The 16028-nt window shown below is 42.6% G+C and overlaps 1 protein-coding gene across 3 annotated transcripts in view; it reads left to right on the top strand.

Annotated features, from left to right (window-relative positions):
• IL20RA (interleukin 20 receptor subunit alpha) overlaps window positions 1–14169 on the top strand; it is a 35747-nt gene extending 21578 nt beyond the window's left edge. For 2 of the 3 annotated variants that reach the window (XM_043593102.1, XM_043593104.1), the window contains exons 3-7: window positions 5484–5662; window positions 7094–7269; window positions 7815–7959; window positions 10953–11092; window positions 13274–14169. In XM_043593102.1, coding sequence (XP_043449037.1) covers window positions 5484–5662; window positions 7094–7269; window positions 7815–7959; window positions 10953–11092; window positions 13274–14068 — 1435 coding nt within the window. In that variant the 3' untranslated portion in view covers window positions 14069–14169. The remainder of the gene's footprint in view (window positions 1–5483; window positions 5663–7093; window positions 7270–7814; window positions 7960–10952; window positions 11093–13273) is intronic. The other variant, XM_043593103.1, reaches the window with a different exon arrangement.
• The last annotated feature ends 1859 nt before the right edge of the window (window positions 14170–16028 follow it).

Genomic DNA, 16028 nt, shown 5'->3' with positions numbered 1-16028 from the left:
TGGTCAAAATGTTATTCTGCAGCTGAGCAAACAAGGAAACCCATCATCTCTGAAATGTCTAAACTTACGGTTACTAACAGACAATTTTAAGTGAAACTGAGTACAGAATTCTGTGCCACTAGCTCTTCCTATTAAAAATAGTAGTGCAACGGACATTTTCACATCGTATCCCTCCCTCAAAAGTCATTGAAAGCGAGAAAGAATGCAAAACAGATAGACTATGCCCATCTTCAAAGAAACAGAGGAAATGGCCAACCCAAGCCATAAACTATGAAGGATATAAGCCAAATACTGAAGGAATAAGTGAAATCTGAAGGAAAACAACCACAGACACTGACAGTGTCTAATCTTCTTGAACTTCAACAGTAGAAAATAATTTTATACAAGAATCAATGTCATAGTACTAAGAGGCTTACGTAACAGTCTTAGGATGTGGAATCTAAGGATTTCCACCACCAGAAATTGAGGAAGTGTCCCCATGAGCCCCAGTTAGTGCCACAGAATGTCAGAGACAGAGGAGCTGAAAGGGATTCAAATGACATATCCACTGTGTAGGCCCAGTCACCCTAGTGAGGTGGGTGCAGAAGGGAGGGGAGGTGACGATGGCTGGGAGGCAGCCTAGGGGGACCGTGACTTACTGATGTGCCATGGGGCACATCAGCCTCCTGTAATTCCAAAACTTGAGGGTGAGCAGGCTCTCCAGCAAAGGGAATGATCTGATTTAGAGAACAGGTGTCTGACTTCCCACACTCCTATACCCATTCACTTAATATTCAGTCAATAGCTGGCCCTGTTCAAAGAGTAATAGTCCCACAGAACCTGGCACAGCATTTCTCCATAATTATTGGCAAAGGAGAAAGACAAAAAGAAGGAAGAGGAGGAAGAGGAAGAGGAGAGGGAGACAGAGAGGGAGAGGGGGAGGGAGATGACAACAGTGAAAAGATCCTGAAAAGCTTTCTTATGGAAAAAGGAGAAAAATTCAGACAAATAAGTGTTCATAGTTTGAATCATACATAACATGATCTCTGATGGTAAGTCAGAAAGGAAGGAAGGAAGGAAGGAAGATAGAGAAAGGGAAGGAGGGAGGGAAGAAGGAAGGAAGGAAGGAAGAGAGGGAGGAAGGAAGGAGGATAGAGAAAGGGAGGGAGGGAGGAAAAAGGAAGGAAGGGGAGGGAAGGGAAAGGAAGGGAAGGGAAGGGAAGGGAGAAGGGAAAGGAGGAAGGAAAAAGCAAACAAAGAAGAGATTCTAAAACAAAAGGAAGATTTTTTTTAAGGCAAGTGGGCAGAACTTAGGGAAAAGATGGAAAATAAAAATGTTACAGAGATGAAAAACCTATAGCTGATAGTAATAATTGAAAAGTGATAATTACTGTCTGGAATTACACATCATAAATGCATGCTCTGTCTAGGAAAAGGTAATAAAAGCATTGGAAGACATATCCTGGTGAGGTTATTGAACTTTAAGAAAATGAAGTACTTTATGATGATCATAGCAAGGGCAGGACACAAGTGGGACGGAACAGGGGGAGTGGGGTGATTTCTGTCTGGCAAAACTCAACAGAAGACAGCGATACATCTTCTAAGGGAGAAATAGATGTGATCTGGGATTCTTGTCAAGTTCACCAGATGTATTTTCAAGCAAGTGAGAGATCTCAGGATGGTACTCCCTTGAGACCTTCTTGAGGGGGAGAAAAACACTCACTAAAGATGATATCTGTCCGACAGAGATAAAGATGAACCTGGATGAAGAATTTAGTACTGACAACATTATTTGTCACTGTGAAAAGAGTGGTAAACACACCGAAACCATCTGAGTGAAGAGCTAAGAGTAAACAGTGATGGGAAATGTGCTTATGGAACTTGAGGAGGTAGGGGAAAACTTTAAATGTACAGACTTTCATAGCAGGAAGCCATTAAATGTGATCTAAACTGAAAATATTTCATCATCTTAATAACTAAACTCCCAACATTTTTCATAAACTATTTTCTTATTTTAAAATATCTTTTAGGAACTAGTGTCTCTTGTGGTGATGAAACACATGAACCACAGCAATTCCTTTACCTTCGCTTCAATTTTTTTCTATTCAAGTTCAAATCAAGTTAAATTTACAGCTTTGATTAAAACGATATGTGTGGTATAATCTAGTTATTGCCTCTAGTTATGTGCAGTCATATAATCATTCCCGTGTGTATAGGGAAGCGTGAGACGTCCAGAATCAGGTATGCCAACTGCTTTTGGCCTAATAGGTTTTAGGGTGATTTCTTTCTCTCTCTTGATTATATTTTTCTGATTGAGTTAAAAAATACCACATTTGAAAAGAAAGAAAGCCATTTTTGTCTTTGAAAAAAAAAATTCTGGCCACTAAAGGCGGTGAAATATTTCAGCTGCTATTCACAACGACCTCGTTTATCCAGAATCTCACTTTCATGTTCAAAGAGTTTCTCTGGAAGCTGGTGTTTTAGCAAAGAAGACATCATCCTGCAAAGAGAAATGGCTCTTGACTATGCCCTGGCCTCCTTTTCTATTAGGTGGAGCAAAGAGCTTGCTCTGTCCTTTACATGTTCCTTTGATTCAGAAAAGGATAACGAGAAAAGAGGCAGAGTCATCACTGCTCTGGGAGAGCAAATAGTTTAGATGGTACAACTTCCAGAAGTGAGTATTTTAAAAGAAACTTGCCATGTTAGAGGCCTTACATGCCTGTGCACGTGTGAGATGACAGGAATACAGAGTAGCATATGTCACCGACAAGGCTCCCAAGCGCAGCAGCACGGTCAACAGTCCGTGGTTTGTAGCTAGCCTATGAACCTACCCAGGTATCCTTGGGCAAGTTACATATTATGCTTTTTACCCTTTGGAGTGAAGCTTGTTTCCAAGTAAAAGATGAAATTTTAACAAAAGTTTAAATTATATCTGCCAAAAGAATTTAATGCCGAAAAAATATCGTGTAGTTCTAAAAGCACGAGCTTTGGCATTAGGGAAGAGTGGTTCAAATCCCAGATATGCCTGTTATTAGTCGTATGAATTTGTCTCCATGGGCCTCAGTTTCCTCATCTGTACAAGAGGGTGAAAATAATGGCACCTACCTGCTAGGGTCATTAGGATAATTAAATGAGATAAAGCATGCAAATCCTAAGCATGGGTCCCAGCACTTAATAAGCACTTACTGCCATTACTAGAAACCAGTCAGAGACCACTGAGGGCTCCAGAGGACTTTCTGCCCTGCATAAACATCATTACTGGAGTACTCATTGAATAGTTGAGGTCTATCAGTTTGTAAGACTTACAAAGCATACTGTCCAGAATCTGGGAAAGAATATTTTCTCCTCCACCCACCTCTGTCATGGGAAGTTGCCCTGCCCTTGGCAGAATAAGGAAGTTTGAGGAGATAGCATCAAATCAGTGATGGCAGTATTTTTCAAACCACACATAAGTCAAGACTTGTTGATGGACCATGAAATCAATTTTGAGGGATATAACTAGCATTTTTTTTAATAGAAGGGACTGGAATGGCGTGAACAGGATTGGAGTGGAAAATAACGGAATTCATGGCATGTAGTCAAGTTTAAATATTATCTTATAAAACCTTTGTTTTTAGTATGTTAAATATATGTGTGTTTATGGGAGCCGTGTCCCAGTGTAAAAATTTTTTTTAATATTTCTTTATTTATTTTCAGAAAGCAAGAGAGAAAGAGTGTGCACCTGCAGGGGAGGGGCAGAGAGAGAGGGAGAGAGAGAATCCCAAGCAGGCTCCGCACTGTCAGCACAGGGCCGGACGCAGGACACAATCCCATGAACTGTCAGATCATGACCTGAGCTGAAATCAAGAGTCAGATGTTTAAGCGACTGAGCCATCCAGGTGCCCCATAAAACAGATTTGTTTTTGTGGCTCACAGCCACAAAAAGTTTTGAAAGCCCTTAGGCAATGGTAACCACTTGATGGAGAAGTTGGTCAACAGGATCTTACCTGTATTTCTAGTGCCTTCTGGAATGTATGGTACTTTATGAAACAGGAGACATTTGCTTTCACGAATCTGTTGCCATATTCTGAAAAGAGAGGATACCCTTAAACTTTGTCAACACTTAATAAAGTTGACATTTCCTTGTTCTCAAGACATACTCTTGTCTTGACTTCTGTGATCTCTCTTTCTCCTTCTGCCTCTTTAGCTGCTATTTCCAACGGTACTTTGTATCCAACCTTTAAACCCTGATGAGCCTGGAATTTTATCCTAGGCTTTGCTTTGTCTCCATGAAAATTTCATTCGCGCCTGTGCCTTCAATGAGCAGTTTTGTGCCATTGGTTTCAAAATCACTGCCTCCCACTCCCACCCCTTTGCTGAGCCCCAGGGCCTACTGGGCATCTGCATCTGGATGGCTTTCACATACCTGAAGTTCAACATGGCAGAAACACAACTTGTTACCTTTCCTTCCTCCCATCTGTCCTCCACATTTCCCAAACCCATTCTTTGGCATTGCTTATCTTGGCAAACATGACCACTGTCCCAGACAGAAAAGAAACATCATCCTGAACATCGTTATCTCCCTCATCTCTCACCTGCTCACCTCAATTACCAAGTCTTGGCTCCCAACATTTCTTCCTTTTCTCCTGTCATTTCTTCTGCCACCACTCTCCTTGTCCAAGCCACCTACATCTTCCACCTGGACCACTGCAGTATCCTCTCAGCTGCTCCCCAGGCTGCCACTCCTAACCCACTGCATTCTCCATGCTACACCAGTTAGCTTTCTAGAACCCCAACACACCTGCATTAATCCCTTCATTGCCTCCCATGCAACCCGGTCTCTCACACTGGCTCATCCGGTGTCACTTAATCTCTCTATCCCTCAGTCTCCCCCACCTGAAAAGTTCTAAAAGTATTTCCCCCTCCCTCCTTGCTATGGGTTTTGTGTTTTCAACAAAGGAAAGGAGAAATAATATAAACAGCCTAGTCACTGTCATCATCATCACTGTAATTACTGTGGCATACACTTCTACCTAGTGAATTTTCCCTAGAACCCTTGATAGCAAGTCGATTTTTAAGTTTTATGAGAATGTCAAGGTAATTTTTCTTCCAAGAAAAAAAATGACTAATTTTTCTTAAAACAACCCATCAAATTGACCTTTGTAGGCATGGCGGACTAAAAACTTACGTGGATAATTACTAGAAGAATTGATCACACAATACGTAGAATTTTTACTGTAGCCCAAGAATAATAATAAAATACATGCTTTCAAAATGTACGATCCACATTATAATTCACAGAAAAGAAAGGTGTTTGCAGAAACTCTGACTCATGTTCCTGACAGCTCATGAAAAAAATTGCCAGCAGCAAATGTGGATTCCTTTTTATCTCAATGACAGGCACATTTGTTGTTCTGCAGAGAAGGCCTTAACTTCCATTCAGTTTTGCATAAGGACTGTTTTTTTTTTCTCTATTGTAAAGCACAGAGGGCACTTCGTTATTAATTCAGTTTCTTTCTCAGCAGATATGGGCAAAAAAAATGGCTGAATAAATCCGAATGTAGAAATATCAATAGGACCTGCTGTGATCTCTCTGTGGAAACTTCCGATTATGAACATCAATATTATGCCAAAGTTAAGGCCATTTGGGAAACGAATTGTTCCAAATGGGCAGAAACCGGACGATTCTATCCATTCTTAGAGAGTAAGTAACACAATTGTCTATAAACACGTATAATATCAAGTTCATCTGACCGTCGAGTATACAGTCTTAGACTCATGGACAGCCTCGCCTGAGACCAGTGCTCTGCATGGCTCTGTTCTCATTCTGTCCCTCAGCTCCAAGAATGACCAGCCCAAGGGGCTTCATCTCACTGGATCGCAGTTTCATCTATAGAATGAGAAGCTTGGTTGAGTCATCACTAGGATCTCTCCCAGGTCCAAAATTAACACTAGATGCCAATATTATCCAAGTTCAATTTTGTTTGGTTATTTAGTGGGGACTATGAAATTTGAGGAACTGACAGGTTTTTTTTTTAATTGCTGTGGGTTTATAAACCATGGCATTAAGTCCACAAGATTGATTCAAGGTGCTCTGATTACCAAACTAAGTCTCTTTTTGTTAGACACTTGGTAGTGTGATGATGTAATTTGTAGGTGTAACTCAGAATTAAGGCAGCAGCATCCTGATATTTGCTTTTTAAATTTTCCCATCTCCTATCCTGTGGCTGACTCGGGTGTAGAGGACCCACTCAGAGCTGACATCATGAAATTTATAAGTGTCCCTCGAGTCCTGGGGCCAGAGCCCGTCCTCTGATCAGAAATCAGCAAACTATGAGGGCAAATGAAGCACTACCACCTCTCCAGTTTTCTACAGACCAAGAGCTTAGAATGATTTTTACATTTATATAAGTAATAATTGCAACAAAGGTCACATGGCTTGTAAAGCCTAAAACATTTCCTGTATGGACCTTTGTGGTAAAAGTTTGGGAATCTTTGTTATAGGTCATTCCAATCACATCTTCAAAGGTCTTTTTTTAAGTTTATTTATTTATTTTGAGAGAGAGAAAGAGAGAGAGAGGAGAGAGAATGGGTGGGGGAGGGGCAGAGGGAGAGGGAGAGAGAGAATCCCAAGCAGGCTCCCCGCTGTCAGTGCTGAGCCTAATACAGGGCTCTGTCTCACAAATTATGAGATCGTGACCTGAGCCAAAATCAAGACATCAACTGACTGAGCCCCCCAGGTGCTTCTTCAGAGGTCTTTTAATAGTGGTTCATTCCTCCATGTCTGATTTTCACCACTTACAGTTCGTATTAATGCAATTTATCACCAACTTTTCATTTGATGTCATAGGAGTGCCATAAACACTTTTAATTCTATTTTCCATCTGTTTACCCATGTGACTAGGAACTAGGTAAATACAACACTTGAATGTTCTGTTTTAATATTGTGTCAGGGTGCGTGAAAGGATCGTTTCAAGATGTAGCGTAACTTGGGCCCACCTTAGAGCATTCTGAGGCATCTCAACTAAGAGGTGGGCTGTAGGGCTTTCATCCCCGTAGGATTATATTGTAGTTTTTATCCATGGTGATTTCTACCTCTGAACATGATCATTCCCTCTCTCCCCTCCCCTTTAAGCACAAATTGGCCCGCCAGAAGTTGCTTTATCTACAGATGAGAAATCCATTTCTATTGTTCTGACGGCTCCAGAGAAGTGGAAGAGAAATCCAGAAGAAAGTTCTATTTCCATGCAACAAATTTACTCTAACCTGAAGTACAACGTGTCCGTATATAATGCTAAGTCTAATAGAACGGTAAGCCTGGAATGGGGACATATCATCGGCATTACTTTTTGCAGCTAGTGCTGGAACAGGCAGCCTGACGCATGTGAACCTGAGAAGATACGATATTCAAAAGAGATGCCATACAAGAAGCAGTTGAAGCCAATACGTAGAAAACTCGAGAACTCCCTTCAGGTTTCCCTTACAGAGTCTCTGTTAATGGGATCTGATGTTGCTATTAGATGGAGAACCACTGTCCACGTCACTTTGATGGAGAGCTTTTACTTGCATAACATCTGTCGGTCACATTCCACGCAGGAAAAAAGATGTCAGCGAGAACATGGGACAAGGCAGATTAAGAAATCCATCCATGTGTTATTATTTAGAATTGTTCCCAGAATGGGTCCATTTCCTGATCATGCTCTGCCGAGCTCAAGGAAAGGGATGTTTTAAAACTGTTGTAGTGATTACAAAGGATTTAGGGGTATCTTAGCGTTTTATTTCCTTCTAGAGCTATCTGCCTGGGATGGTGCTGGGATTCTGTGGCACTAACTGCTGTTTGCAATCCTCTGCCCTAGTGGTCCCAGTGTGTGACCAACCGCACGCTGGTGCTCAGCTGGCTGGAGCCAGACACCCTGTACTGCGTGCGTGTGGAGACCTTTGTCCCAGGGCCCCCTCGCCTTGCTCAGCCTTCTGAGAAGCAGTGTGTCCGTACGCAGAAAGGTAAGCTTAAAAAAATCTCAGCTGGTCTGCGAAGGAGATCTGATCAAAGTAGAAGGATGGCGGTTCTAAACAAGATTTTGACAAACCCATGTCTACCAGAAACAAGTTGAGGCAGAGGCAGACACAACCATCACCAGAAATGCGTGGCGCAGCCTGGAATTGAAACTTGGCCATTGAACTTGGCCAACGTGAAGGGTGTGTTTGCTCCCCCTGGGGAACTGTCAGCACCCGTCCCTTGGTGTCCAATGCCAACAAACCTCTTCCGTGGGAAAATAACAATTGAGAATTTTTACGCACGTCTATTCTTTTTTCATTGTAATCACTTTTGTCAATAGAAGTTCTGTGGTCTTCAACATCAAATTGCACTGCTAGAAACAAAACGTCATCCTAGAAATACTTGAAGACAGCAGTTGTTGCTCTCCCTCGGGAATGCAGATGACAGGCTCTGCAAGTTGTATTCAGATGTCACTCACTGGCTGCAGGAGGGTCTGGGGGTCAGCAGATCAGCAGTTACTCCCCCCGCCATCGCCTCTCTCTCCTTCCTCTTGTCTTCTCCTCCTGTTTTCTGAACTTGCCTGAAGATTCTCATTCCCGTTAGGAGACACAGAGTTCAGAGCGTGGTGTTTGTCTACCTGTTCCCCACAGTTGTGAGGAGCTTGAACTCAAAGCCTGAACGTTGAAAATAAACCCTCAAGTTTACCCTCATCGAATGGCTCTTCACCCATTATTCTTCCATTTCCTCCTTCCAAACATGCTGGCCTACGACAAGTGCCACACCTCTTCCCCCAACCCGGTCCCATCGCCAGCTCTGGGATCACAATGGTGACAGGAGCCCCGCTTCCATCCTCCCTCCCACCGCCCGCATTGCAAGATGAAACTGTCCCAAGGAATAAAAAGGGGATTTTGTGAGTACGTATCAAAAGTGAAAGGCTTTATTTTTGAATCTCTATCCTTACCATACCTTCCCCTTTAAAATGAAGGGGGCTCTGCCGTGTGGCCAATAAAACGGAAATGCTAAGCAAGCAAAAGGCAAAACAAAGCAGATTGAAGAGATCATCTTTGTATTTGGAAAAAGCGCTCCGTTTACGAAGAGCTTGATCAGTGGCCAGGAGGTAGGGATGCATTTCCAGTGGAGATCGTTTGAGCACTTGGCAGATTGAGAGCAGCTCCAAGTACAGGTTCAATTAAATCCTTCCCGGGAACAGGTGGAACCACCTGTCTCACTAGTCTGAGAAAGGTCACAAAATAAGGAGGCATCATTTCAGGTTCCGACCTTTCCATGGTATCCCAGCCATACTACCTCTTTGGGGACTGTTCTTTGAAAAATATTTCTGCTCTCCACAGTCCCCCAATCCCTAAAATATAGACACATTTTATTAGTTTTTTTGTGGCAAACATGTGCTGTTACCTACTAAGTGCCATCCGTCAATGTCGTCATGGCGGTTTTCAGTTAGGGCAAGTTCAGTCCCGAGACCAGAGGTGGCATTAAGAGGGCTAGACTGAATTGTAGTCTGATGTAGGGGCAGGTAACGCTTGGCTACCTGAACATCTGCGCTGTGCTGTTGGCACCTTTCTGTGTGGAACCTGAGGACAGATGTGCTCGTCAGGAATTGTTTGGGGTGGAAGAGCCTGCATTTGGACACCTGGTCCTGGACTTTTCCCACTGGCTATTGTCAACCACCCTCATTGTCCATGACACTTCTATTTCCAATCTTTAACTAGGTATTTAACTGGATTGTGACTTTGCTACTTTGTCTCAGGCCTAGGCATCAAGAGTATCCAAACATCTGTATAGATTAGAGAGCTCCTATGACACTCTGATTTTATTAATCAGAACCCATCTCTCTTTCTCTCTCTCATATATATATATATATATATGGAGACATTTACTTTAGGGAGTTGGCTCACATGATTGTAGAGGCAGATAAGCTCAAAATATGTTGGGCAATCCAGCAGGCTGGATAGCCAAGAAAGAGTTGATGTTATGCTTCTTGTCTGAAGGTAATCTGCTGAAAGAATTCTCTCTTTCTTGAGGTGGTCACTACTTTTTCTATTAAAGCCTTCAACTGATTGGATAAGGCCCACCCACATGATAAAGATTTCATCTTTACATTAATCTGCTTTACTCAAGTCTATTAATTTAAATGCTAATAACACCTAAAAATGCCTTCACAGAAACATCTAGAATATCTCACCAAAGAGCTGGGTACCATGGATTAGCCAACTGGGGACAGAAAAATATCCATCACAACTTCTAGTATTCTACAGGAGTGCAACAAATATAAGTGAGTCACAATAAGCCCTATTCACAACTGTATAGTCTGATTGATGGTGGGCCAGGACTGCTTTCTCAAAAGCTATTCACCAGGTCTTTCCAGTCCCCTCTGGACTTTCATCCATCATGAACCGACAGTGCAACAGGACCTGGAAAGGAGTAACTGCCCATCCTCACACACAGCAGCTCAGCCACCTCCCTACACATATCCCAAGCTCCCTACCCAGAAAGTCTAGCCAACCCACTCGAGGATGGTTCTATTAATAACACACAAGGCGATGCCATACATTCCTGTCTTCTGCTGAGTCTATGGAAAAGATTGAGTCCAATGAGTACATGGAAAAGTGGGGCAGCTTAATGGGATCCTATCAAGAGGGTTTTGTGGGTTGGCTTAAAGTGTATGAGTTGTCTGAATGTTAGACACACTTAGCTTCAGATATATAAGACCCAGCATCGATCTCATAGCCAGACATAAAATGTTGGAATGTCGGCTGATGGGGTTGTTAAGGCATCCGTAAGTCCAGATGATTCCCTAAGACCAGCTATTGTCAAAGAGTAAGAATTCTGAAACCCCTTATCACGTTTAGTTCAAGCTTCTCAATTAATAAATAAGACTGAATTCCTAAGTGTAAGTAACCGGCGCAAAGCCTCATGACATTGCCAATGTTTTCCCACCATACCGCATCACAACTATCTATCCCTCTTCTTTTTTTTACAGATCAAACATCAGCATTGAAGGTTAAAATCATCTTCTGGTATGTTTTGCCCATATCTGTTGCCGTGTTTATTTTTTCTGTGATGGGCTACTCCATGTACAGATATATCCATGTTGGCAAAGAGAAACACCCAGCAAATTTGGTGAGTGCTCAGTGTGACGGGAGTCATTATAACCACTCACTTTCAGCAGAGTAGAAAATGAGGCTCTAGAACAGACACATTCCTTTGATAAGCAGGGTGAGTTTAAAGAGTTAATTAATTAAAAAAGAAACACTTTGGCACTAGGTTAACTCACTAACATAACGAAAGAGAAAGATTCCTCAGCTTTGACAAAGATTTTAGGTTTAATGAGCAGATTAGACCGGGTCTTGAGGTACACAAATAAATTAAGTCACGATCTATGCCCTTCCAGACGTTCAAGTTCAGTTGAGGACTCGAACTTCAAAATGATATGTGAAGGTTAAGATGAAAGCAGGCACTGAGGACTCTGGGGACACAGGCAGGGCACTGAACCCCACATTGGGTCCAGAAGAAGCTTTATGCCCTGCCTTGGTTATGAAAGGGGAGTAAGAGGGCACTTACTGCTGGCAGAGAAACCAGCAGGGACCAAGGTGAGCAGATGTTTGGAAAACCACATGGTCTTGCTGAACCGTACGGTTGCTGATGAGGAGCTACAGAAGCGAAAGTGGAGAGGGGGTGTTAGGGCCGGGGGGCAGGAGAATCGGGATGTTATTCTAAGGGGCTTCGATTTTACATTCTGCTGGCAAGGAGAAATCTCTGTGGGGTTTTGAGTAGGAAGCTTCATGGTCAATATCGGGTTCTAGACCCAACTGGATGGTGGGTCTCAGACAGCTTTGGAGGGAGTAAGACTGGAAACAAGAAGAGCAGCTAGGAGACTGTGGCAGTTGTCCAGGGGAGCCAAGGGGAGAGTCTAAAAGAGGAGGGTGGGATGTAGGGCCAGAGACAGGCATGGAGTGGAAAACATAGGAGGAAAACGGCCAGGACAATCATTCACAGCAAGGAGAGCAAGAAAATAGAAGAAGAAGGAGTAACCCTTATGCTTCTGGACTGCGCACTGAAGGGTTCTGAAGGGCTGGGCATATTTCAATGAGAAAATGGGTTCTTTGCCTGTTATTAAAATATATGTTCACATATGCACAATGCATCCATGTACGCAATGCAAGCTGTTAGTTTGGCATTTAAACGTTTCTATTATTCTGCCTGCTTTTAGGCTTTAGAGCTAGCTTCCTAATGGCACAGGGAGACCCTTCCTGGGAGGAAAATTCATAAGAGAATTGATCACAAGTGGCTTTCTGGAACCAAAATTTTGTAAAGGAATGAGGCTGAATGTCGTATTTTGTCTTTTTTTTTAAGAGAGAGAGAGTGCGCGCGCTTGCATTCAAGGGAGTCGGGGAAGGGCAGAGGGAGAGAGGTGGGGGACCTTAAGCAGGCTCCAAGCTCAGTGCAGAGCCCAACATGGGGCTCAATCCCACAACCCTGGGATCATGACCTGAGCCAAAATCAAGAGTTGGATGCTCAACCCACTGAGCCACCCAGGCGCCCCTGAATGTCATATTTTGTAGTGTTGAATGGAATCACTTCATGGGGTGGACAATGAGGATTGTCACATAATTCGTGACTTGCCATCTAAACAGTCACCTTCCACATAGCCCCAGCACAATTTTAATCTCAAACCAGTTTCCCTGACACGATTTAGAGCTTCTCTATCTGCCATAAACAGGCAGATGAATTTCCCTTTTTGGCTTCATTATACCGTGATTAGAGTGGTATCCGGGGAATGAGTAAAACCATCCCTACTCATGTGCGTATTTCTTTTTTTACATGCAGTTTTCATGCCCGCCCACATCTCATGTCCGGAGTATATCCAACACAGGGCTGGTAACCTGGGGAACCATAGCTAACTAAGAAATACGTCATCACCCATAATTAACAAAGCAGTTTCAAAACTAGCTCACTCGGTCCTCACCACTTCTCACGTGGCAGAAATCCAGATTTTACAGAATTAACAACTGAGACTCAAGAAATTAAATAATTCCCCTGAACTCCCTCACCCTGATCCTTGGGACGGATAAACACTCACCCAGGGAGCCACTTTTCACTTCCAATGCCTTTTTCGTGTCTTGGGTCTCTTGCCTCCATGGATGAGGCTTTCTGTTTATTCCAAGAATAACTTTCACTTCCATGAGTGGGTAAGAATAGGTCTTTAAAACTATCTGATGACAGTATAAGTTCTACTTAACAGCTGTTTTTCATGTCTTTCTCAAGTGAAAAGGTGAAAACCATTCTCTTCTCTCTTTATAGATTTTGATTTATGGAAATGAATTTGACAAAAGATTCTTTGTACCTGCTGAAAAAATTGTGATTAATTTTATCACCCTCAATATTTTGGAGGATTCTAAAATTTCTCATAAGGATATGAGACACGTAGTGGAAAAAAGCGACGACGGGTCGGACGGGGATGAGCCCGGCGGGGACCAGCGGCCGCGTCAGGCGGAAATGGAGGTGAAACACTTAGGGTATGCTTCACATCTGGTGGACATTTCCTGTGACTCTGGGGAAAGCACCCAGGGCACTTCCCTAACCCAGCAAGGGTCACCAGGCAGAGCAATACCCACCGAGAAGGCAGTTGTTGAATACGAATATGATGTCAGAGCTGCAGACGTTTGTGTGGGGCCTGGCGGCCCTGAGCTCAATTTGCAGGAAAAGGTGTCCCTACAAGGAACGTTCTTTGAGCAACAGGCTGCTTTGGCAGATGTGAGCCCCCAGGCACCACTGTATTCGTATGCCCCTCAGCTCCGACACCTGGACCAGTTGCTGCAGGAGCACGTGGGCACAGAAGAGGAGCGAGAGGAAGAGCCGTCGACCACACTGGTGGATTGGGACCCTCGGACCGGCAGGCTGTGCATACCGTCCTTCCCTGGCTTTGAACATGGCTCAGAGGGAGGCAAGCAGCCTGAGTCCAAGGAGCTCGTGGAGGAGGGCCTTTTGTCTAGACTGTATGAGGAGCAGGCTCCAGACAAGCCGTCGGAAGACAACGAAACCGACCTCCTGAAATTTATGGAGGAATGGGGACTCTATGTGCAGATGGAAGACTGACACCCAAACTTCCCTTTGCCACACCCCTACTGTTACAAGGCACATGGGTGCAAACGTATAAGGGACTGAAAAATAAAGTATGCGGGCTAAAAGAAATGTGACTCAGATTTGTCAGTGAGAAGTACTTATTTCTTCTCTGCTCTCACAGGACTGGTTTCATCCTGCCTCATAAGGGAGTTGGGTCATGCATGGGGGTCTCTTATAGTGATGGGGGGGCCGGTATCTGGAATGCAGTGGCCGGCTCATTTTTTGTGTGCATTCAAAAATGTTTGCCAAATCGGATAAAGAATTCCTGCAGGTGAGTGTGCTATGTATGGCCTCTCTGTTTATTATTGTGTAACAAGCCTCCTTCTGCAATTATTTTTCCGGGCACTTGACAAGCATATAGCACTGTAGAAAAATATCTCATGAAGACCATTCATTTTATAAATATGACTCTTCTTTTAGAATTTGGATTATTGTCAGAGCGAGGAAGTACTGAAAACATACAAATACCACTAAGTTGGTGGTCAGTTGGTCACATTTAAGGACACCAACCCCCTATTCAGTCGTAATAATCTGAGTTCAGAGTGAGCAAATCAGGCACAGACCTTGAAATTACACGCTTTCGGCTACTTTAAGTGGCCATATTCATATTTTGTGAGAACTCCTGGAGAGTAAAGATAAATTGTTATGATTTTGTAGTCAGAAAATGTCCTCTCAGTAACTTAATAGGCACTTTTTAGTAGGGGACTAACCTGAAAGAAAATGCCACCTTTTGTGATAGAATTTCTAGAAATGTGCCTTTTCTCTTTTTCTTTTTTATTCTTTTTCTTTCTTTTTTTTTTTTTAATCAGGTTTCACATCTAGTGCAGAGCCCAGCGCAGGGCTTGAACTCATGACCCTGAGATTACGACCTGAGTTGAGGTCAAGAGTTGAGCACTTAACCAATTAAGTCACCCAGGTGCCCTTGGAAATGTGCCCTTAAAAAGATATTTACGTAGTCTATAAATTGAAACATGTTTAGCAGCTGAAACACTACGTTACTATTATAATATGAAATATTCTATTTGAATGAGCAATGCCTCAAAGGTTCCTTGGAATATGTATGAATGACTATCCCCTATCTACATAATTTTAAAATCAATAAACAAACAAGGATATACAAAAGAAAGAAGTTAAATAAATATGTAAAGGAGAACGTATTAAAATTTGACACAATTTACTGTAAGAAAAATAAAATATACTATAAAACACTACCAACCTAGTTAATTTCCAGTAACCAGTTTCCTCTCCTTTACCATTCACCTAGAAAATTAAACTCTGCAGCCAATGCATTAAAATATGACAGAATCTCTGAAGTTGAACCATATAAAATTATAGACATTTGACAGTTTTTGACCTGAGGAACAGCAATATCATATTATTTTACCTTAATAAATATTTGTTTTAATCATGAACTCCTAATCCACTGATGCTCTCGCAGGAAAACAGGTATCATCCATATTTGCCTATTTATATTTTTGGCACAGGCAGACAACCCTGGGAGGAGAGGTGAGTTCTGGAGTCGTGGTCTTTTGAGATTGCCCACAAATCCAAACAGTTTCTGAGCTCATGATTTAATTTAGACCATAATCCTATTAACTAGAGTGTCCTGTTCCTCTCAACCCCTGTAGACATGATTCTGCTGGTTTTGAAGACCAAATTTCTAACACTAACTGTAAAAGAGTTTCAGGAGTAGGAAAGAATGAGTCGTTATTAAAAGCAGAAAAAGAACAAAGTGATTGATGATGGCTTGGCTTATTGGTTTTATTCACAGAAGATTTATTTGAGTACCTGCTGTGTCCTACAGTGTCCTCGTCTATGAAATCAGGATAACAACTCCCTTAGGGCTGTTTTGAGATGAAAAGAGGGGACCATAGAAGCACCTAGAACAGTGTCTGGTGTGTAGGGAGCACTGTGTACTTACTGTTAACTGCCA

The sequence above is a fragment of the Prionailurus bengalensis genome, chromosome B2 (genome assembly GCF_016509475.1).
Source record: "Prionailurus bengalensis isolate Pbe53 chromosome B2, Fcat_Pben_1.1_paternal_pri, whole genome shotgun sequence".
Lineage (NCBI taxonomy): Eukaryota > Metazoa > Chordata > Mammalia > Carnivora > Felidae > Prionailurus > Prionailurus bengalensis.
This window is presented reverse-complemented; position numbering and strand designations above follow the sequence as displayed.